Source organism: Sciurus vulgaris (assembly GCF_902686455.1).
Source record: "Sciurus vulgaris genome assembly, chromosome: X".
In the NCBI taxonomy this organism is placed as follows: domain Eukaryota; kingdom Metazoa; phylum Chordata; class Mammalia; order Rodentia; family Sciuridae; genus Sciurus; species Sciurus vulgaris.
Genome location: NC_136471.1, coordinates 74,995,130 through 75,019,210, shown reverse-complemented (window position 1 = coordinate 75,019,210; position 24,081 = coordinate 74,995,130). Strand labels below are relative to the sequence as shown.

At 35.5% G+C, this 24,081-nt stretch overlaps 2 protein-coding genes across 10 annotated transcripts in view; one reads left to right on the top strand and one right to left on the bottom strand.

Moving 5' to 3' along the window:
* ZDHHC15 (zDHHC palmitoyltransferase 15) overlaps positions 1–16,818 on the bottom strand; it is a gene marked incomplete at its 5' end in the record, with an annotated part of 92,977 nt that extends 76,159 nt beyond the window's left edge. For both annotated transcript variants that reach the window (XM_079123069.1, XM_079123070.1), the window contains one exon: positions 16,683–16,818. In XM_079123069.1, coding sequence (XP_078979195.1) covers positions 16,683–16,818 — 136 coding nt within the window. The remainder of the gene's footprint in view (positions 1–16,682) is intronic.
* Positions 16,819–16,941: 123 nt separating this feature from the next.
* Positions 16,942–24,081, top strand: part of LOC306650790 (uncharacterized protein) — a 388,837-nt gene continuing 381,697 nt past the window's right edge. For 3 of the 8 annotated variants that reach the window (XR_013761013.1, XR_013761015.1, XM_079123104.1), the window contains exon 1: positions 17,233–17,462. Coding sequence is in view for 1 of the 8 variants with exons in the window: in XM_079123104.1 (XP_078979230.1) it covers positions 17,455–17,462 (8 nt within the window). In the remaining 7 variants the exon portion in view is untranslated. Of the gene's footprint in view, positions 17,046–17,232; positions 17,463–24,081 lie in introns of those variants that run through there. The other 5 variants (XR_013761014.1, XR_013761017.1, XR_013761016.1 and 2 more) reach the window with 3 other exon arrangements.

Below are 24,081 nucleotides of genomic sequence, written 5' to 3'. Positions count from 1 at the left end.
TTTCCAGTTTTTGCAGCCTCATTTGTTTAAGAGGCTATCTTTTCTCCAATGTATGTTTTTGGCACCTTTGCCTAGTATGAGGTAACTGTATTTTTGTCAGTTTGTCTCTAGTGAACACTCACTTTTAAATAAGAAATGGAGTTCCTAATTCCCATTTATATGGCCATTTGCTACAGCACTATGGGTGAGGGAAGATAACCTAGAAATTGTGATCAGTTCTAGATAACCGAGATGAGACAATGTGCCTACAGAAAAATAAATGAGAACCAGTGAATTCTCCAGGTGAGGAACAGTCATATTTAAATAATTGCAGGACACTGCTGTGTTAATAAGATTGGTTTATATGAGCAGAAAGCAGAGGATAGAAATAGAATCAATGGATAAAAGCTGCAGGTTGACACATTTTAGCTCAATATAAGAAAAAATGGGGAAGAAGGGAGGAAAAGGAAAAGTACTAAGGAATGAGACTGATCAAATTATTTATAAATATAGTAAAATATAGTAAAATGAATGCCACTGTTACGTATAATGCACCAATAAAGATGAAAAATAAGGGAAAAAATAAAAAGGTGTAGGAGGAAGAGGAAGAAGAAAAGGAGAAAGAACAGGAGAAAGACTACCAGTATGTAGGGGTACCAGGCTAGCTCAGGCACAGGTAAGAGCCACGGAGTCAAGGCCCCAGACTCCGGGAGTTGGGTGGAAGCAGGCTTGTGGCGAGCAGCCTGCAAACTCGTTTATTGTGGGAACAGGTATACATTTTATAAGTTTCTTGCCCAATCACAATGTGCCACGGGGGATCAGACCACCAGGCTCCTATACAGGTTCCCTTGGTAACACTAGGTCAACTTGGGGCAGTTTCTACATTCCTAGGTGGTCAGAGCGGAATGCTCCTCTCTGCAAGTTTACACACTTGAGACATTAACTGCTGCCAGCCAAGAACTACGGTTTTTCCCAACATTTCAGTAGCCTTGGGAGGGAAGGAGTTTCCCATTACAAACACTTGGAAATGTTGTAGAGGACACTCAAGACATTAGTTTGGCAGTGGACTTGACTTTCAGCATCTTTTCACCCCTGAAATTCTATAAGGAACCAGCAAGTCTATGGGAAAAATATTTTCCTGTAAAATTCCCTTTTAGAAATTACACACTTCTAAGAGGAAAAGGGGGGCCTTATTCTAAAAGATTATGGCACTTATTTAGGTAGTTCTACATTTCCTTTATTTCCCCAATATTGCCTTTTGCACTATTAAAAGAACAGACTAAAATAATTCAGTCATATTTAAAATGAAAATGTTATAGGAGTCATACTAAACTTTTATGAAATGAATCCTTTATTATAAATCTCATGGGTAAGCATACATTTAGGCAATTCTATGGGCAAGTTGCCAGGTATGATTACAGAGTGATGTAGTGATACATGCAATTGCATCTGCTCTGTTTCTTCAAAATTTCAGTTCACTACTGGGATGTTAAATGACTAAAGTTATCATCAAATAGCTTTTTGCATTGTCTCTTCTCTTTTGTCTCATCAATGTACTGATTTTTTGCAACCAGGTATGGAGAAAAGTTATGGAAGGGGAGAGTAAACAGAATGGTTTTTATCACAGACATCTGGTGTTAAAATGAAAACTTATCTCATGACTTCCTTTAAGTAGAAGTACATCATAGGTTCAGAGAAGAATATGGGTGGAATAAACCTAATCAGTGGTTTAATGAGAATGGTCAAAAAACATAGTAGAAATGATATGGAAGAAGCTCTGTAGAAGTGCTATCAAACAGAAACATAATGTAAGCAAGGTAGTTTAGGCTTTGTAGTAGGAACATTCTAAAGAGTTAAAGTTTGCCAAGCAAAATTAATTGTAATAATATATTTTATTTAGTCTAATATATGAAAGTTTCATTTCAACATGTTATCCATATGAAAATCATTAATGCTATATTTTATATTCTTTTTTACATTAAGGTTTTAAAAGCTGGTGTGTATTTTATGTTTCCAGAATATCTCAATTCAGAGGTTACATTTGAAGAATTTAATAAATTTAATGTGGCTAGTGGTCACTGAATTAGTGCAGTTCAGAAGGACTTTTGATATGTGGAAACTAGAGCAAAATAAGGGAAAAGGGTCAGGGGAGTACATGAAAATAGAAGGGAGATCAGTGAAATAGAGGGAATGGACTGAGTGGGAGGGAGGAGGAATGGAAAAGGGAGGAGTGGTAAAATGAAATTAACCAAATTATGCTATGTATATACATGAATATACCACAGTGAATTCTACCTTTATATATTTTGTCTATAAAGCACCAATTAAAAATAAATAAATAAATAATAGAAGAGTAGGAGAAGTGTAACAGGGATAGGGAGGAGGGGAAAAGCAAGTACTGGGGACTAAAATAGAGCAAATTATATTCCACACATGTATGGTTATGTCCAAATGAACTCCATTATGTATAAACTAAAATGCACTAATAAAAACATTTTACAAAAAAAGAAGTCGTAAAAGGAGAATGGGAATTTTTTAAATATTGGAAATAGAGTGAGATGACTACTCATTTACAAGATGAAATTCTCTTAATTAATGACATGATTGGGAAGGGAATTTCTTGTATTGATCTACAGTATAATTTGGCTTGTATTTATAATTTATCTCTGACACTTATGACCTTGGGCAAGTTACTTAATTATTCTGTACCTCAATTTCTTCATCTATAAAATAAACATAAAATTATGTATGTTATCAGGTTGTTATAAGGATTAAATGATAAAATAAGCGTAAAGTACTTGGGTGCCTGGCACAGAATAAGAGCTTAACTATTGTTGACTATTTATTATAATTTTTATGAGAAAGGTGAATTGAGGTTCCATGAGGTTAGGCTTTACAATAAGTTTCAGATAAAAATAAGTGCAGTTATTAAAAATGTTGTGGACACCCAATATTATACATGATGGTTTTAAAGTAATTTTTCATTGTGAAAATGATTAACTTGATTCCCACTTTTCCCCTTAGATATTTCTTAAATACTAAGTAAGGAGAAGGAAACAATTTGAAATAGGGAACTGAGATAACATTCCTGATTATTATCTACTCATTGAAGGCAAGCTAACCATGCTAGTCTGAATTTACTCTGAAAAAGTTACTGATAATAGCCATTTGTTTACTCTTTAGGTAGTTATTCTCAAATCTGGATGATTTTAACAATTATTTAGGTAGCATGATAAAATATAGATTTCAAGACCCCTTTCACATAAATCCCAGGATAGGGATACAGGAATTTGTAGTTTAAAAATTCAGCAGATGATTCTGATTATCAGCCAGGTTTAAAAACCACTGGAATTATTTTGCAATTTTTGTATCACGTGTGATACATGTAAGTGTCTAGCATGTGGATAACTTCTAAAACTATTTGTAATAGAATGATTCCTATATGCTTGAATGGATAGCTTTTACTTCTATATAAACTTGGTTTCTTGAAAAATGATCCTTCTACTTTTTTTGTCTTCTACCTTTTGAGGAGAATTAGTTCCTAGATCTTTTTCTTAATCTCGAAATGGATATTCTTTTCACCAACAATGGCAGAATAAGGAATTGCAGAATTCCAACCCCTCCCTAAAAGCAATTAATGAGGTGGCAAAAACTGCCAGAATCAACTTTTGCAGAACCCTGGAATCTAGTTTAAAAAAAAAAAAAACTTACAATAGCCAAGGGAAGACTTGTTGAAGGGGGCCGATGTTTTGTAATAAGAGAATGTTATGACATTTTAAATTGGCTGCCTACTATCTTCTGCATCCCAGATCTGCAAAGACTGTGAGATCACAACCCATATTCCTGGCACAGGTGTCTAATGCTAGAGGGAGCAATATGGATCTTATTCTCAAGGAATTGTGGTTGTGAGCTTCATCCATCTGGTGGCTCCCTCAAAGACCAATGCAAAGGCTTTCCTGTGTTTAGTCTGACTCAGAATATTCCCAGGGCTGGGATGGCTTCCTGAGCAGCTTTTGCCAGAAGTATTTAAAGGAACAGATAAAGTCCACAGTGGCCTTGGGCAAGGATATCACTTGGCAATAGACAGACCAAAAAACCCAGTAAAGTAGACATTCACAAAGGAGATACATTCGGTGGGGAAGAGGAATTTAAGTGTTGTCATGTGTACCACACAACTAAGAAGGGCATGCAGACACCCAGGATGAGATGCGTGTTCAAAAAAGGCCTGAGGCTAAAAAGAACAAATTTAAAAAAATTAAAAGGCCTGAGAAGACTCGAAACCTTTACTTCCAGTGAAACTTCAGGTACTTCACAGCAGTAAGTAAAGTAAGGCACAATTAATTATAAACAGCCTAGTTAAGGGTTGAAGGAATACTCTGACACAGAGCCAATAGGCAAAGACTGGAAGATTATATTTTTCTTCTAATTTTTTTCCAGATGGTCATGAAATCTCTGTCAAACCACAAACTGACTACATATTTAAGGAACAGAGACTTCAGAGACCACATATTGGCAAAGAATATGGTCTTTAAGAAAGGTTAGAAAAGTCACTAAACAAGCAAACAATGCACAACTGACAGCAATAACAAACCCTGGAGAAAAACTTATTTCCAGAGTTGCCACTTTGTAACATTAAAAATATCCAATTTCCAATTAAAAAAATTATAAGGCATGCAGAGAAACAAAACAGTATGTCCCATTAACAGGAAAAAATGTCTAAAAACTATACATGAGGAAGCCTAGGCACTGAACTTACTATATACAGACTTAAATCAAACCAAGGGAAAAGAACTAAAGAAAATCATGTTTCACCAAACAGAGAATGTAAATGAAGAAATTAGAGAGAACAAATTAGAAATTCTAGAGCTGAAAAGAACAATCACTGAAATGAAAAATTCACTAGAGAGGTACAACTGCAGATTTGAGCAAGCAGAAGAAAAAGTCAGTGATCATGAAAATAGGTCAATTGAAATTATACAGTCTAAGGAGCAGGATAACAAAGCAATGAATAAGAATGAAGAGAGCCTATGAGACCTGTATGATATCATTACGTATAATACATACACACACACACACACACACACACACACACACATACACACACACAGACACAGGACTTCCAGAGGGAAAGGAAAGAGAGAAAACAGAGCAGAAAGAATATTTTAAAAAATGATGACTAAAATTTTTCAAATTTGATAAAAGACATGAGTCCAAACATCTAGAAAGTATAAGAAACTTCACATGGAATAAACTTCACATGGAATATCCAAACTGATCGTCAAAATGTCAAAAGTCAAAGATAAAGAGAAAATCTTAAAAGTAGGAAAATAAAAGTGACTCATGACATGGAAGAAATACTCACTAAGACCAATGACTAATTTCTCTTCAGAATCCATAGAAGCCAGAAGGCAGGAAGATATCTTATTTAAAGTGCTGAGAAAAATACCTGTCAATCAATATTTTTATGTCCAACAAAACCATACTTCAAAAAATGGTGGAGAAAATGAGATATTACAAAATTAAAAAATAAAAACTGAGGGAATTCATCATTAGTAGAACCACCCTATAGGGAAAGCCAAAAGGAGACTTCCAGGAAAAATAAAAAGGTACTAACTATAACTCAAGCTATAAAAAGAAACAAACACTGGTAAAGGCAACTACATAGGTAACTACAAAAACCAGTAGTATTGCATTTTTAACTATTTTTATTTGCTATATAATTTAAAAGACAAATGCATAAAAATGATAAATCCATGTTACAGGACACATGATGCATAAATATGTAAATTGTGACAATAACAATAAAAAGGGGGAATGGAGCTGTAAAGGGCAAAGTTTTGTATACTATGAAACTAAACTAACAAATACTGTGTACAATTATAATGTTTGAATAAAAAAATAAACTGGTATTAATTCAAACTTGATTAACATTAAGAGACTATATTAACAATAATATTCATGGTAAACACTAAGAAAAAAGCAAGAAGTATATTCTGAAAAATATGTAAGAAAATAAAAATGGAGGACTGGGGATATAATTCAGTTGGTAGAGTGCTTGCCTTGCAAGCACAAGGTCCTGGGTTCAATCCCCAGCACTGCAAAAAAAATTTTAAAAATTAAAAATAAAAAAAAATAAAAATGGATACACTGGAAAAAATTAATGAAAAAAGAAAGCAGCAAAATAACAATGAGATACTATTATATACCTTTAGAATGGTGAAATTCCATAACAATGATCACACCAAATGCTGGCAAGGATGGAGGACAACAGGAACTTTCATTCTCTACTGGTAGGAATGCCACTTTGGCAGACACTTTGGTGGTTTCTTACAAAACTAAACATACTCTTGCCATCCAGTCTAGCAATCACACTCCTTGGTATTTACCCAAATGAGCTGAAAACTTATGTCTACACAAAAACCCACACAAAGATGTTTTAGCAGCTTTATTCAAAATGGTCAAAACATGGATGCAGCGAAGATATCCTTCAGCAGATGAATAGATAAGCAAACTATGGTATATCCATGCAATGGAATATTATTCTCTGCTAAAACAAATGAGCTATCAAGATATGAAAAGACATGGAGGGATCTTAAATGCATAATACTAAGTGAAAGAAATCAGTTTGAATAGATTAAATACTATGATTCCAAGTACATGAAATTGTAGAAAAGGTAAAGCTACGGAGATAGTTAAAAACTCAATGATATTCAGGTGTTTGGGGTAAGGGAGGGATGAACGGGTGGAGTGTAGAATATTTCTAGGGCAATGAAAATATGTGATACCATAATGGTAGATGTATGTCATTATATATTTGTCAAAACCCACAGAATATACAATACCAAGAATGAATACTAACGTAAACTATGAACTTGACTGATAGTGATATGTCAGTGTAGTTTCCTTGATTATAACAAACGTACCATTCTGAACTATTCTGGTGTGGGATGTTTATTGTTGGGGAGGCAATATGTGGCAGGACTCTTTGTATGGAAACTCTGTGCTTTCTGCTCAGTTTTGTTATAAACTTAAAACTGCTCTAAAAATAAAGGGTATTTAAAAATTTAAAGGCAGTGAGAGATGGAAACACAAAACAAGATGTAAGACATACAGAAAACAAATATCACATGTCAGAAAGTAAGTCCTTATTTATCACTAATTACTTTAAATAAAAATGAATTAAACTCTTCAGGCAAGAGGAAGAAATTGGTAGAATTGATAAAAACACAAGGCTCACTTTAGATCCAAAGACATAAATTGGCTTAAATATCCATGCAAATAGTAACCAAAAGGGAGCAGGGTTACTATACTAATATCAGACCAAAATAATTGAAGCTAAAAATTGATAATAGGATATATACTGATGAAGGGGCTAATATATCAAGGAGATATAATAATTATAAACATATATACTCAACAACAGAGTCCCAAAATGTAAAGAAAACACTGACAGACTTGAAGGGAGATATAGATGGAATTGCATCAACAGTTAGAGACTTCAATACCAACTCTCAACTATGGATAGGAAAACTAGACAGAAGATCAAAAAGAAAATAGAAGATTTGAACAAAATTATAAAACAACTAGATCTAACAAATGTATAAAGACCACCCAATCCAACAACAGCAGAATGCACATTTTTCTCAAGCGTTTATGGAATATTATGTTTTATAAACCATATATTAGGCCACAAAACAAGTCTTGATAAATTTAAAAGAACAAAATCATACAAAGTATTTTTCTCTGATCATAATGGAATTAAACTATAAATCAATAAAACATTATGGAGAAATAATGAGAAATTGCAGAAATAGAAAGGAATAAAACAGAATCATAGGAGCAATTGTATGCTGACAAATTAAATAACCTAGATGAAATAGACACATTCTAGAATATATACAATCTATCCAAACTGACTCGAGAATGTTGCCAAAGGCTATAAGTAGGTAAACAAGGAATTACTAATCAATGTGCATGAAGTTAAAGCAAGATGAATACATTCTAGTGGTCTGCTATACAACATTGTATTTATAATCAACAATAATGTATTATGCATTTAAAGTTTTTTAAAAGGGTAGATCTTATGTTACATTTCTTACCACAATAAAAAAGAGTAAAATATACAAGTGAATGAACCTTTAATAAATAAAAAATTGAACCAATAAGGAAAAAACCTCACAACAAAAAGTCAAGATGAAATGGATTCACTGGTGAACTTTACCAAAAATTTAAAAATTCACCAATCCCAAGGAAATCAAAAGGAAAATTTTTAAACACCTCAGGTCAAACTATTTGAAAACAACATTCCAAAAAGTATAGGATGAAACAAAATGAGTACTGAGTGAAGTTTATAGTAATAAACGACTATGTTAATAAAAAACAAAGATCTCAAACAACCTAAGTTCATTTTTCAAAGAACTAGAAAGAGAACAAACTAAACCCAAAGTTAGCAGAAGGAAGGAAAAATAAAGACTAAAGAAGAAATAAATCAGAAAAAGCTTCTCTTTTACTTATAATTCTGTTTATTTGATTTTTCTTTTTCTCCACAGAAATACAAAGATCATAAATGACTACTAGGAAAAACCTCATGCTAGTCATTGGAGAAACTTGAGAAATGGGTAAATTTTGAGAAACATACAAACTACCAACATGGAGTCAAGCAACAGAAAATTTGAACAAATCAACAGGTAAAGGTGGAATCTGTAATTAAAAATCTCCCAGCAAACCAAACCCCAGGACCACATGGCTTCATGGTGAATTCTATCAAACATTTTTAAAAGAATTAACATCAAAAGAAACAACATGTATCCCATTTGTTTAAATAATAAAAAAATTAACATCAAGTCTTACAAAGCATTGAAGAGAAGAACTTTTCCTACCTCATTCTATGAGGCCAGTATTATCCTGATACCCAAGCCTGATACAGATATCACAAGAAAACAAAATTATCTACAAACATCTCTTATAAATATAGATAAAAATTCCTCAAGCAAATACTAGGAAATGGAAATCAGCAACAGATTAAAAGATTATATATCATGATCAAGTGGGACTTATCTGTGAAATTTAAAGGCTATCCAACATAACAAAAATCGGTGATGAAATGTACCATGTTAACAGAATGAAGGAAGAAAATCCTTACATGACTATCTTAATTGAGGCTGGCAAAACATGTAAAAATATTTTATACATTTTAGTTAAAAAATGTTCAAGGAGCTGGGATTGTAATTCAGTGGTAAGAGTGCTTGCCTAGTATGGGTGAGGCACTGGGTCCGATTCTCAGCACTGCATATAAACAAATAAAAATAAAGGTTCATTGCCAACTAAAAAAAATATTTTAAAATGATCAAGAAATTAGTGATAGAAGGAAACGTCCTCAGCTTGATAAAAGGCATTGATGGAGAATCTACAGCTAATAGTATTCTCAATAGTGAAGTCTTAAAATTTTCCCCCTAAGATCAGGTACAAGAACAGGATCCGTGTTATCATTTCTATTCAATATTTTACTGGAGGTTCAAGTCAGTGCAATTGAACAAGAAAAAGAAATAATAGGCATTCAAACTGACTGGAAATAAGTAAAATTGCATTTATTGACAGATAACTTGATCCTATATATAGATAATTCCAAAAGATCCATGCCAAAAAATTTTAAAGCTAATGAACAAATTCAAAACAAAATTGTAGAAAACAAGATCAATACCCCAAACCAGTTCTATTTCTGTAGTCTAGCAATGAATAATTAGAAGAGAAAATAAAGGAAATAATTTCATTTACCATAGCATCAAAAAGAATAAAATATTTAGGAATAAATTTAACCAGAAAGGCTCAAGACCTATATATTTTAAAGTATAAAATACTTTTGAATGTAATTAAGGACCTAAGTAGAAATGCATCCAGTTATGGATTAGAAGACTTGAGATTGTTGCTGAAAAGAAAGTGTATTCAGTCATTGATTAATGATATATTCTATATATGTCTGTTAAGTCTAAGTTATTAATTGCATTTCTTAGGTCTATAGCTTCTTTGTTTAGTTTTTGTTCAGAGCAGCTATGCAGTGATGAGAGAGGTGTGTTAAAGTTAGTATTATTGTGTTGTGGTGTATTTGCTTCTTAAAATTGGGAAGGGTTTGTCTGATGTACACAGATGCTCCATTGTTTGAGGCATAAATATTTACAATTGTTTTGTTGATGTGTAATTCCCTTAAGCAGTATGAAATTACCTTCCTGATCCTTTCTGATTAACTTTGGTTCGAAGTCCACTTTATCGGATATGAGGATAGAAACCTCTGCTTGTTTATGAGATCCATGCAAATGATATAATTTTTCCCATCCTTTTACCTTTAGTCTGTGGATGTCTTTGCCTATAAAAATATGGAACACTTCACAAATTTGTGTGTCATTAAGATGGCAATTCTCTCCAAAGTACTATACAGATTCAGTGCAATTCCTATCAAAATCTCAACTGCCATTTCTGCAGAAGTGAAAAGGCTGAACCTAAAATTAATATGGTATTACAAGTGATCCTGAACAGCCAAAACAAAGAAGAAAAATAAAGCTGAAGCAAACTAGGGAGGGAAAAGGGGGGAAAAGAAAAGGTGTGGGAATCTCAAAAAAACAGAATGAAGAACAGTAAAGCAGAGGAAGGGTACATTATGGGTAGGGAGGGGAAGAAAAAGGAAGGTAGTGAGAAATGAAATTGACAAATTCAGGTCATGTGCAGGTACAAATATATCACAATAAATGCCATTATTATGTGTAATATAATGCACTAACAAAGGTTTTTTTCAAAGAAAAAAAAAGAATGCCTACTTCTTGATTTAAGAATTTTTTACAAAGGTACAGTAATCAACAGAGTGTAGTATTGGTAAGACAGACAAATAGATCAATGGAACAGAATTGTGGGTGCAGAAATAAATGTATACATTTGTGCCCACTGATTTTTGATAATTATGTCAAGATCATTCAATGGGAGAAAGAATAGTCTCTGCTGAAATTTGTGCTCAGATAACTACATAGCCACAAACAAAACACAATGAAGCTAGACTCCTACCTTATACTAGATAGAAAAACAATCTCAAGAAGGATCAAATCCCTAAATGTAAGTGCTAAAAGTAAAGAACTCTTACAAGAAATCACAGGGGTAAATATTTATTGCCTGGCATTTAGGAATAGATTCTTAGATATGATACCAAAAGTAGGGGCAACAAAAGAAAAATTAATAAACTGAATTTTATCAAAATCAAAAATGTTTTATATCAAATGATACCATCAAGAAATCAAAATGACAATTCATACAAAGGGAAAAATATTTGCAAATAATTTATCTGATAAAGGTTGAGTATTCTGAACATATAAAGAAACATTACAACTCAACAACTAAGTCAATCCAATAAAAATTCCAATATAAAAATGGCCAATAGCTTGAATAGATATTTTTCCAAAAATGGCCAACAAGTACATAAAAAGATGCTCAACATCTTTACTCATTAGGGAATTGCAAATCAAACCACAATAAGATACCACTTTATACCCACTAAGATGGTTAATTGCTGGGTGCAGTGGCACATGTCTATAATCCCAGTGACTTGGTAGGCTGAGGCAGGAGGATCGCTAGTTCAAAGTTAGCCTCAGCAAAACGGAGGTGCTAAGCAACCCAGTGAGACTCTGTCTCTAAACAAAATACAAAATAGGGCTGGGGATGTGGCTCAGTGGTCAAGTGCCCCTGAGTTCAATCCCCAGTACTCCCCCCCAAAAAATGGCTATAATTTTTTAAAATGGAAAATGGCTAGTGTTGCTAAGGATATGGAGAAAGTAGAATCCTCCTGAATTGCTGAGTGGAATGTAAAATTGTACAGCTACTGTAGAAAATCTTTTCGAGTTTCCTCAAAAAGTTAAATATAAAATTACCAAATTGCCTAATATAATTTCCAACCTTCTCCTGGTATATATCCAGAAGAATTGAAGGCATATATTTAAACAAATACTTGCAAGCAAATGTTTGTGTGAGCACTATTCATAATATACAAAAGTAGAAAGAGCCAAAAATCACCCTCAACAGATGAGTGGTTAAACAAATTGTGGCATCTACATACAATAGCATATTATTCAACCATAAAAGGACTGAATTACTGTTACATGCTACAATGTAGATGTATCATGAAAACATCATGGTAATTAAAAGACAATAGACACAAAAGGACACATATTGCATAATGCTATCTATATGAAACATCATAGAACGAAGATTAATAGTTAGCAGGAACTTGAGGAGTAGGGAACAGGGAATGACTGACTCCTTAATGCCTATGAGTGTTCTTTTAGGACGAAGAGAATGTTTTGAAACTCCATAGAAGAGAAGGTGGTACAACCCTGTGAATGTACTAAATGGCACTGAAATGAATAATTTAAAATGGTTAATTTTGTGTTATATAAATTTTACCCCAATAAAATGTATACTGTTACTTTTCTCCTTCTCTAAAAGTTTAAGCCTCTTATTTTCTCAAGTCAAGAAGAAACCCTTATATTCTTGTTAACAACAATAAGTTGGTATCTAATGAGCTCTCACAATGTGCTGTGAACTGTGATTCATGCTTTTAAAGCATCATATTATTTATACCTAACGACAGCAATGCTTGGTATATAGTAGGTACTGAGCAAGTATTTGTGACATGTAGAAACAACTTATATAGGTAAGGTGTATGTGAGGCAACTAAGGTTGAGAGATATTAGGTAACTTGCCTTGGGTATCTTGGCTAGGAACTGCCAGGATCCAAATTCTAAGAATCATAGTATAAAACATCTCTTTTGGTTTTTAGCTGTAACTTGATATTATGGAGAAAGACATCAGGTTCTATCCCTAGAAAGAAGTCAGTTCTTTACTATTACTCTTTTAGTCAGCTTTTTTGCTGCTGTGACTAAAAGACCTGACAAGAACAATTTTAGAGGGGTAAAAGTTTATTTGGGGGCTCACGGTTTCAGAGGTCTCAGTCCATAGACAGCTGGCTCCATTCCTTGGGACTCAAGGTGAGGCAGAACATCATGGCAGAAGAGTGTGGCAGAGGGAAGCAGCTCACATGATGATCAGAAAGCAGAGAGAGAGAGAGACTCCACTTGCCAGATACAAAATATATACCCCAAAGACATGCCCCCACTGCCCCCTCTCCTCCAGCCATACCCAATCTGCCTTCAGTTACCACTCAGTTAATCCCAATCAGGGGTTAATTCACCAATTGTGTTAAGGCTCTCATAACCCAATCATTTCACCTCTGCATGTTATCACATTGTCTCACATGTGAGCTTTTGGGGGACACTTCACGTCCAAACCATAACAATTATGTTTTCAGTTGTACTGAAATTCTAATCTGTTACTTTGGTTTAATTGAAAAAGGCATAGCCTTGGTATGTGACAGTCTTGACTTTAATTCTTTATTCTTTACTAAAGGTGTTACTTTAAGAAAATTTGATCTAACCTTTCTGAAATCCAGTTTGCTTAATTGTAAAGAGGTTTTGTAAAATGAAGATGGCAGGATGGAATGGTGTAACTGGAATTGGAAATCAGGGTTACCTTATTCTTCTAATTTTTTTATTTGTTTGCTTTTTTCAGTAAAGACCAGACTGGTTTTGAACTCCTAGTCTCAAGCAATCCTCCTGTCTCAGCCTCCCAAGTGCTAGGACCATAGATGTGTGCCACAGTTCTCAGCTTATCCTGATTTTCAAATAGTGGTAATTGGTGTGAAATGTTAAGAAAACACTGTGCAGGCCAAATAAAATACCCACAGGTTACATCTGCACTGTGAGTCACAAGTTTTGACCTCTGTGTTAGTTGAGTGGAAGAAGGATGTTAAAATAGTATGGGGGTTAAGAACATGAACTGTGGAGCCATACTGCTGGAGCTGCCATCCAAGCTTGGCCATTTTCTAGCTCTATGACATTAGATAAGCGGCTTCGTCTGTCCGTTCTTCAGTTTACTTGTCTGTAAACTGTGCATGACAATAGTATGTATTTCATAAGGCTATTAAGAAGATTAAGTGTGTTTGTGTGCGTGCATGTGGCCACTTAGAAACAGTTCCTGACACATAGCAAGTGCTATGCAAGGATGTTAAATAAAGAAAAACAAGTAGGTCCTAAGCTTTCTTTCAGCTTTTCATATTATATGACTAAATAAGAACTTACAGAAAGCTAATTATTCACACTGATTCTAACTTCACCTTTACCTCAGTTTTCTCAGCTGTGCCTCAGTTTACACGTCTGCAAAATGGAGATAGGAATGGTGCCAGCTTCATAAGCTAGTAAGGATTAAATGAGTTAATATAGAGAGAGGTAATGTTATTTATTGTACTTAGAACATTTTCTGGCACAAAGTTAATGCTATATAAATTTTGGGCATGATCATTACTGATTTTTTAAAAGATTTCTTGGCAAAGTTCATGAGTCAGTATTAAAGAATTCCAAAATATGTTTAATAGTACTTACAATATGGCATTGATCCTAGGAGCAATGTCCATACCATAATAGTGGAGTTGAACTTTTGATCCTTAAATCAATCATTCAAAAAAGCCAAAGTGGTGAGGTCTGAGAATAGGAAAATTTCCCTCTTATTGCGTAGTTTGCTTAATGCACCTCAACGTGAGATTGAGATAAAAAGAAAAACAGCTTAAAATTGTATCTATGAAGGAAACTAATGAAATTTATATTTAAGAGCTCTTTCTGCATTTCCCATATTATCTCTATGAAGGAGGTGAGGAAAATTCAAACTCTGCTGTATATAGAAGAAAGTTCTATATTGGAAAAGAGGTCATTTCCTGCCTCCCTAGTTCATTCCAGTTCACCTAGGGTAGAATACTGCTTTGTTAAGTAAGTAAGAGAAGAAGTATATAAGTGGACTTAGGTCCTGGGTTTGAAAAATCAGCACCCCCAACCATGATTTGTAAGGTGAGAAGTTCTGGTGTGAAGAAATAATGGAGTCTTGGAAGAACTTGGGTTTGACAGGATGTCTGATGGGACAAGTGGGAATTCTAATACAATGGGACAGAGAACTTCACACTGAATGAATAGGGAACATTGCAGGTCACAAGTATAAGGGCGCTGGCAATGGGATTCTAATGTTAAAGTGATGATAAACATTAGGGGAATCTTTTTTGAGAGGAGATGGGGATTCTTCAACATGAAATGGTAGCGGCAAGGGGAAATTTCACTGTGAAATGAGCAGGGATTCTGTTATGAGGAGACAAAATATAATTTGGAAACTATTATGAGTTTATAAGAACATTAGAAGGCCATTAATAATAAGGACAAGGGATTAGGGGCAAGCCACATAGGGAAGAACTTGCAGTTTGTGCTGGGATATATTGTGGAATTTGGAGTCTGAAAGCACAAGATGGTGAGAACCATATTACAAATAAGGAGGCGATAAAGTGTGACAGGACAGAGTGCAAGAGAATAGCACAGAGTCATAAAAGTGGTGTTCCAGTGAGAGGGAACAAAAGACAATACTCCCATTGGGAGGGGTAGGAAATGGTAAAAACTCCAGTAGGAAAAGATGGGACTTCCCCAGTTTGAGAAGATGGGGACAAGTGTAATCTTAACCATAAACATCAGCAGAAGAGGTTGGCAGAATGAGGTGTTAACAGTAGAAAAGAACTTCAGGAGTTGGGGAGTGAGTTCCTCCTCCCCCCAAAAAAGAAGATAACAAGGATTCTGGAATCATGATTCAAACTGATCCTTTGAAGGGTTATGATAGAGATTGTGGGAACCCTTTGAGAAAGGTAAAGAGAACACTCTAGTGTGAGAAGATAGGAGACAAGTCAGGACCTCCATGTGGCAAAAGCAGGATCTCCATGTGGCAAAAGCAGGGTCAGTAATATGAGGTATCAGAAAATAACATGGGACCCCCTATGGGAAGCAGTTGAACTTTCCTTAAGGCAGGAAGGCAGGAAACTGGAGGGAACCCCTGCTGATAAAATCAGGGGATCTAGTTTGAGGAGAGAGGATTTTGTGTTGAACCCCCATCCCCATTAGAAGGGCTGAGAATCCACACGGAAAGAGAATGAAGGGCTTACCTTACTATATGAGAAGGGGAGACCTCAGTGGGACAGAACAGAGTGTACTGTGGGATCGCAAGTGGGTAAAGATATGAAGCACTTCAGGCAATGTGAGAAGATTGCAGGAAAAGGATGGATCTCAATGTGGGAAAAAGGTGAGCTAGTGAGAAAGTACAGGAAATATTTTTGGATTCTTAGTCCCTAGTATGGAATCCTAGTAGGATTCTAGTAGGAGGGAAAATGGTGGGACTCTTAGTTGGATGCATGGGTGGGATTCACAGTGTGAGAAGACAGTGTAAGGACACAGGATATGTTGTTTCCTCAATTGGATAGGGTGGGGGCCCCTCAGAAGGAGAACATAAGGCGCAAGTGGTTGTCCTGCATGAGGAAAGGGGGCCCCAGTGGTAAGAGCCAGAAAATTACTGTGGGTAGGGCAAAGAAATGAGAAACCCTAGGTGGGAAGCTATGGCGACATGGTGGGACCCTCGTGGGAGGGCGCAGGAGATATTGTGGGAAGCCAGAGGTTGGGACAGGGAGCTCTTCAGGGAGCGAAGGGAAAACCGCAGAGTGAGGGCTTGGAACACAGGGACACCAGTGTGAAGGGTAGGGCAGACGATTATGCTGGAGCATAATTTCCCCACCTTAGGTGCCCAGCTCCACTTACCCAGGCAGAGTTCAAAGACGTAGGCATAGTAGGACCAGAGCACGACGAGGACAATAACGAGCACTGGCACCCAGGACAGTACCCGGCGGCAGCACCGCAGCCCCCCAGACAGAGCCATCTTCCAGCCCCGCCGCATCTTCGGCTCGAAGATCGACCTAGCAGGCCTGCTGGCGCTGGGTAGGAACTGCTTGGGCGGCGGCTGGGAGGCGGGAAGGCGGGCTGTGCGGCGCTCCACTGCCTAGCCTGGCGGGAACCCTCTCGCCTAGCCAATGCCACCTGTGGGGCCGTACTGCTAAGTGCGCCCAGCCTGGCACAATAGGCGTGAGTCACGGCGTGGAGGAACTGGTCCTGTTGGAGCGGAAGGTGATCGGTCAGGCAGTCGAGGCTGGGCACTCTCAGAGGGAGTGCAGTCCCTCCCCTTTCCGCCTCTCCCCCCCACCCCCCACCCCCTTGCTTCAGCGCTGGATGCAGAGCTGGACCTCTGCAAAACTGTAAAGCGGAAGAAATTTGGGCCCGCCCATCGACTCTTACTGCACTGCGTCCACCCTCTTCTCTCCAATTTCGTTTCTCTACGTCTCTGTCTCTCCTTGCCTCTCCCTTCCCCTTTTCCTCGCCCTCTCCCTCTCCCTGACTCCCCCCACCCCACGCACTCATACGAGGACACATACTGTGTGAAAGATGCGCACTGTAGCATCTCATGACTTAAAGGTCATCCAGCCCCATCCTCCCACTGCTGCTTGAACAATATGCTTAACACGTAGTGCCGCAGTCGATGCTGGGGTAAGTCCGTTGACAGGGCACTCCCTCCTTTCCTCTTTCCCTTCCTGCAGAATTAATTTAGTATATTTTCAGAGTAAACACAATGGTACAGAGAAACAAATGAGGGAGATAATGATTCTGTGAGGGGCCAGGGAAAGCTACAAAGGAAATGATACTTGAACTAAGCTTAATTAATAAGAATTTCCTAGGCAGATTAAAGCAGGAGGACCTTTCAGACAGAGGAGACAGCATTTACAAAGGCATATAATAAGAAAAATCCAAAAGTGTTCCAGGAACATATAGTGTGGCATGAACGAGCGTGTACAAAGGAGAGGCTGGGGAATGAGACTGGGAATATAGGCTGAGGCCTGGATGGGAAGGTTCTTACATGTCTTCCAGTGTGTGAGAACATAGTCGTGTAATGCATATTATGAGCAGCCATAAAAGGTTTTAGGGCAATGAGATGACATCAGAGGTGTGTTTTTGTAAAAGAACTGGCAGGGTTTGGGAGAGGAAGATGTCCTGGAAGCAAAGAGACCAATTAGGAGGTAATTTAATTCAACAAATGTTTTTGGAGTGGTTCCTTTCTGTTAGGCCAGATTTAGTATAAAAAGAGGCCTGTTGCCAAGAAGCTCATGTTCTCATCAGGGTGATAGGTGTTTCTGATGCAAGTACAATAATAAATAGAAGTATGGGTAGCCTTTTGGCATTTATGGATTTGACACTCACTGTTTTAATGATTTCCAAAGGTCTGTTACATGAAGAAATTGTAAATTTGCTGAGACCAATGTTTGATTCCCATTCTTCATGACAGCTGTGTGGGAGCAAGGGTTTCTATAAAATCACTCTCTGTTCTTGATTTATGGTTACATATGCAGTAAACTTCCTGAAGTGACAAGATCTTTATTGTTTCCTTTCAGATTAAGTTAAAGGTTGATGTAACTGAAGTAATGATGTAATGAATGCAGTTTATTTTAGTTACAGTATTTAATAGCCCAATTAATTATTTCAGCCCTTAAAGTTCTAATGTGGATACTTAAATTTTCCAATTAGTCATGAATTTGGGGGCTCTTAGGACATATATTTTGGATTGTGAAGGGTATTCTCTTTAAGCCAAGTAACCTTGAGAAGGCGTTAAGTGAAAGGGACAGTCTGAACTGGGTTTCGAATAATGACTAGGAGTTCATCAAGGAGAGAAGAGGTGGGAGTAGGAGTTAAAGGGAAGACCCCAGGCAAAAGGAAATATGTACTGGTAAAGCTATGAAGATCATCACAACATATTTGGTGATTGAAAATAATCTGGCCTCACCTGAATGTATTAGAGTAGTCTAACCAAGCGACTGTAAGGACCTTGGCCTATGACAGATGAGGAGAGAGAGAAGAAGGAGACAGATATAACAATGTTGGGGGGGGGGGGCGTGGAGAATTAACAGAATTTGTTGACCCGTTGGTGGTGAGGTATGAGATAAATTATAGCTAACTACCAGAATTCTAACTTTAATGCCTGGATGATCAATTTGCCAATTCACACTCTAGAGGCTGTGATGAGAAGAGCAGATTTTGTAGGAGTAGGTGATAACTTTCATTATTGGACGTGATGAGTTTTGCCTGAATCTTCTTATAAAAGCCTAGGCAACAATTAATCTGGGGTTAGGGTTTATGATAGGGATAGCTTATATGCAGAGTAGCACAGAAAGCCAAGAACTAGAGACAAACCATATGCAACACAGTTTGGCAAACTATGCTTATGGGCCAAATTTGGCCCAGTAACTGTTTTTCTGAATAAGTTGTATAGGAACACATTCATGTTTATTCTTTTACCTATATAATCCACGGCTGTTTGGTACTACAGTGGAACAATTGAGTAGTTGTTACACAGATTATATGGCATACAAAGCCTAAATTAAAAAAAAAATTAAAGGCTCTACCCTTTTATAAAAGCAGTTTTAGATTAACAGTAAAACTGAGAGGGTCAGAGATTACACATATAACTCCTATCCAAAGGCATGCATAGCCTCTACCAAAATCTTCCACTAGAGTGGTACATTTGTTACAATTGATGAGTCTACATTGACACATCATTATCACACAAAGTCCAGAGTTGATAATAACATTCACTCTTGGTGTTCGACAAATGTATAATGACATATATTCACCATTACATTATCATATAGAATATTTTCACTGCCTTTAAAATCCTCTGTGCTCCACCTATTTATCTCTTCCTTTTTCTAATTCCTAGAAACTACTGATTATTTTATTTCTCTATACTTTTGCCTTTTCCAGAATGTCTCAGAGTTGCAATCATATAGTATGTAGCCTTTCCAGATTGGCTTCTTTTACTTAGTAGTATGCATCTAAGATTCCTTCATGAGCTGGGGTTGTGGCTCAGTGGTAGAGTGCTTGCCTCCCACATGTGGGTTTGATTCTCAGCACCACATAAAAATAGATAAATAAAGATATTGTGTCCATCTACAACTAAAAAAATTATTTTAAAAATTCCTTTATGTTTTCTCATGGCTTGATAGCTCTCTTCTTTTCAGTGCTGAATATTACATTGCCTGGATGTACCAGTTTATTTATCCACTTACCTACTAAGAGATATCTTGGTTGCATCCAAGTTTTGATAGTTATGAATAAAGATGCTATAAATACTCGTGTGAAGGTTTTTGTGTGGACATAAAGTTTTCAGTTCATTTGGATAAATACCAAAGAGTAGGATGATTGGATCATATGGAAAGATTGTGTTTAGTTTTGTAAGATACTGCCAAAGTGTCTGCCAAACTGGCTGAGCCATTTTGTATTCCCATCAACAATAAATGAGAGTTCCTGTTGCTCCACTTCCTTGCCAGTATTTGGCATGGTCAATGTTCTAAATTTTGGCCATTCTATAAATTCTGTAGTAATATAACTTTGTTGTTTTAATTTGCTAATGGATAATGCCATATAATGCAGAATGTCTTTTCATTGGTTTATATGCCATCTGTAGGTTTTTGACCCATTTTTTAATCAGAATGTTTATTTTTCTCACTGTTGAGTTTTTAAATTGTTAATTTTGAATAACAAGCCTTTATCATATGTGTCTTAAAATATATTCTTCCAGTCTGTGGCTTCTCTTTTCATTATCTTCATAGTATCTTTTGCAGAGCAGAAAAATTTAATTTTAAAAAAATACAAAATTTATTTTATAAATTATACCTTTGTTGTGCTATTTAGTCATCACCAAACCCATATTGTCTAGATTTTTATCTATGTTACCTTTAGGAATTTTAGAGTTTTGTGTTTTGCATATAGGTCTGTGATCTATTTTGAGTTAATTTTTATGAAGGGTGTAAGGTTTGTGTTTAGAATAATTTTTCTTCTTGTTATTGTCCTGTTGTTCAAGCACCATTTTTTAAAAGACAATGTTTTCTCCATTGTGTTATGTTTATTCCTTTGTCAAAGACTCATTGGCCATATTTATGTGAGTCTTTTTCTAGGCTCTCTGTTACGTTTCATTGATCTATTTGTCTATTCTCAACAGTACCACATTGTCTTGATTACTGAGGCTTTATAGTAAAACTTGAAGTTGAGTAGTATCAGTCCTCTTAATGTAGTTCTCCTTTGATACTATTGGATATTCTGAGTCTTTTGCCTTTCTGTATGAACTTGAGAACTAATTTGTTATATCAAACAAATAACTTGCTGGGGGTTTTGATGTGATCCATTGAATTTATAGATCAAGTTGGCAAGCCTTGACAATGTTGAGTCTTTCTATCCATGAACATGGGACTATCTCTCCATTTATTTAGTTCTTTGATTTTTTTTGTCAGAGCTTTGTAGCGTTCTTCATATGTGTCTTATACATATTCCAATAGAATTCTTCTTAAGTACTTCATTTTGGGGCATACTAAATTTAAATGGTATTATGTTTTAAATATCAAATTCCACTTGTTCATTGCTGTTTTATAGAAAAGTAATTGACTTTTGTTTATTAGCCTTGTGTCCTTCAGTCTTGTAATAATTGCTTATTAATTCTAGGTTTTCTTGTTGATTCTTGCAGAATTTCTGCATACACAACCATGTCATCTATGAACAAGGACTGTTTTATTACCTCCTTCCCAGTCAGTATACATTCTTTCCTTTTCTTATCTTATTGAGTTACTTAGGACCTTCAGTAAATGTTGAAAAGGAGTGGTGAGAAAGGAACATCCTTGCCTTGTTCCTGATCTTAGTGGGAAAGATTCTATTTCCTTACATGATGTTAGCTGTAGGAGTTTGGTTTTGTTTTTCTTTTAGATATTCTTATCAAGTTGAGAAGATTCCCTTCTATTCCTAGTTTGCTGAGGGTTTTTTTTTTCTTCATTATTAAATCTGAATGGATGTTGGATTTTGTCAAATGCTTTTTGTTTTTCTAATTAATTTTTGTTGGTACATTCTAGTTGTACATAAAAGTGGGGATTCATTTTGACATATTTACGTATGCACATAACATAATTTGGTATATTTCATTCCCCAGTACCTCCTCTTTCCCTCCCCTCCTCCCTCCCCCTGGTTCCCTTCCTCTCATCTAGTGAACTCTGTTCTATTTTCATGAGACAACCCCCCTTTTTTCTCTAGCTTCCAAGTCTGAAAGAAAACATTCAACCCTTTACTTTCCTAATCTGGCCTATTTCACTTAGCATGATATTCCTCTATTTCATCTATTTCCCAGAAAATACCATAATTTTAAAGCTCATATATATATATATATATATATATATATATATACATATATATATATAATATACCACACTTTTTTATCTATTCATCTGTTTATAAGCTGGTTCTATAGGGTATGTGCCAAATACTTTTTCTACATCTACTGATTTCATCAAGTGATTTTTCTTCTTTAGCCTGTTGATTTGTTGAATTACTTCAATTGACATTCGAATGTTGTACCACAATTGAATACCTGGGATAAATTCCATCTTACTGAAGTGTATAATTGTTTTTATACAGTATTGGGTTCAGTTTGCTAATATTTTACTGAGAATTTTCATATGTTTATTAGAGATATTGACCTATAGTTTTCTTTTCTCATAATGTCTTTTCCTGCTTTTAGTTCTTAGCCTGATTTTTGTATTGGGGTGATGGTGGCCTCATGAAATGAGTTAGGAAGTAATTTTCTCCAATTCTATATTCTGAAAGAAATTGGAGAGAATCGACATAATTTATTCCTTAAATGTTTTGTAAAATATTGATTTGGAAGGTTATTGATTCAGTTTGTTTTCAAATTTTTCAATTTCTTTTTCTTTCTCTTTCTCTCTCTCTTTTTTTTTCCTGGGAAACAGTATTGAACCCAGGGGTGCCCTACCTTTGAACTATATCTCTAGCCCTTTTTATTTTATATCTGAAACAAGGTCTCATTAAATTGCTGAAGCTGGTCTCAAACTTGCTATCCTTCTGAGTTGTTGATTTGACTTATTTAATAGACAGAGTTTCAGCATATTGTATCTTTCAAGAAATTGGTCTGTGTCATCTAGGTTATCAAATTTGTGAGCATAGAGTTGTTCATAATATCTTTGTTGTCCCTTTAATTTTCATGGTATCTATATTTATATCCCCTCTTGCATTTCTGATATTAGTAATTTGTGTTCTTATTTTCTTAGACTGGCTTTTGTTTTGTTGACATTTTCTATTTACTTCCTATTTTTTACTTCATTGATTTCTGCTCTAATTTTCTATGTCTTTTCTTCTTCTTACTTTGTATTTAATTTGCTCTACTTTTCCTAATTTCCAAATGTTGAAGCTTAGGTAATTGATTTTATATCTCTTTTCTTTTTTAATTTATGCATTCAATGCTATAAATTTCCACTTCACTGTTTTTACTGAATCTCACAAGTTTTGATGAGATCTACACAATTTCTTATTTGATATATTTAATCTCTACATTTAATCAATTTCTGTCTTTGTTTCACTTTCTTTCTTTTAAGACAGAGGGCCTCACTATGTTGCCTACCCTGGACTTGGAACTTTGGGCTCAATCAAGTAAATCTCTTATCTCAGCCTCCTGAATAGTTGGGACTACAGGCATGTGCCACTGAACCTTCTGTTACTGATTTTTAATTTAATTCCACTTTATCTAAGAGTGGTTATTGCATTTATGTACTTTTAAATTTCCTGAGGTATGTTTTATGGTCAAGAAGATCTTCTATCTGGATGAATATCCCATGTGAACTTCAGGTGAATGTGTATATCTATTGTTGTTGAATGAAATTGAATGTAGATGTTCATTATATCCAATCGACTGATAATGTTCAGTTCAACTATGTCCTTGCTGATTTTCTCCATGTCGGATCTGTCCTTTTGTCTTTTTTTATCCAAGAAATAGAATTTTCATGTAATAAGTGGTTTTCTAGGCATTTAAACCTAAAGTACTTTTCTCAAACATTGGAAATTTCTCCGAGAAAATTTTGAATTAATGTTAAGACTCAAGTCCATGCTCAACTACTGTTCATGTCAGAAATTCATTCAAAGGTTAATCATGTTTTCTCTAGCTGGTAGTAACATGCATGGTTTGAATATTCCTTTTCAAATCCTTTTTATAATCTTTCAGTGTGTTTATTCATGAAAAACTATAATTACCAGGTATTTCATAGAAAAAAGTCTGCCCTTCAAT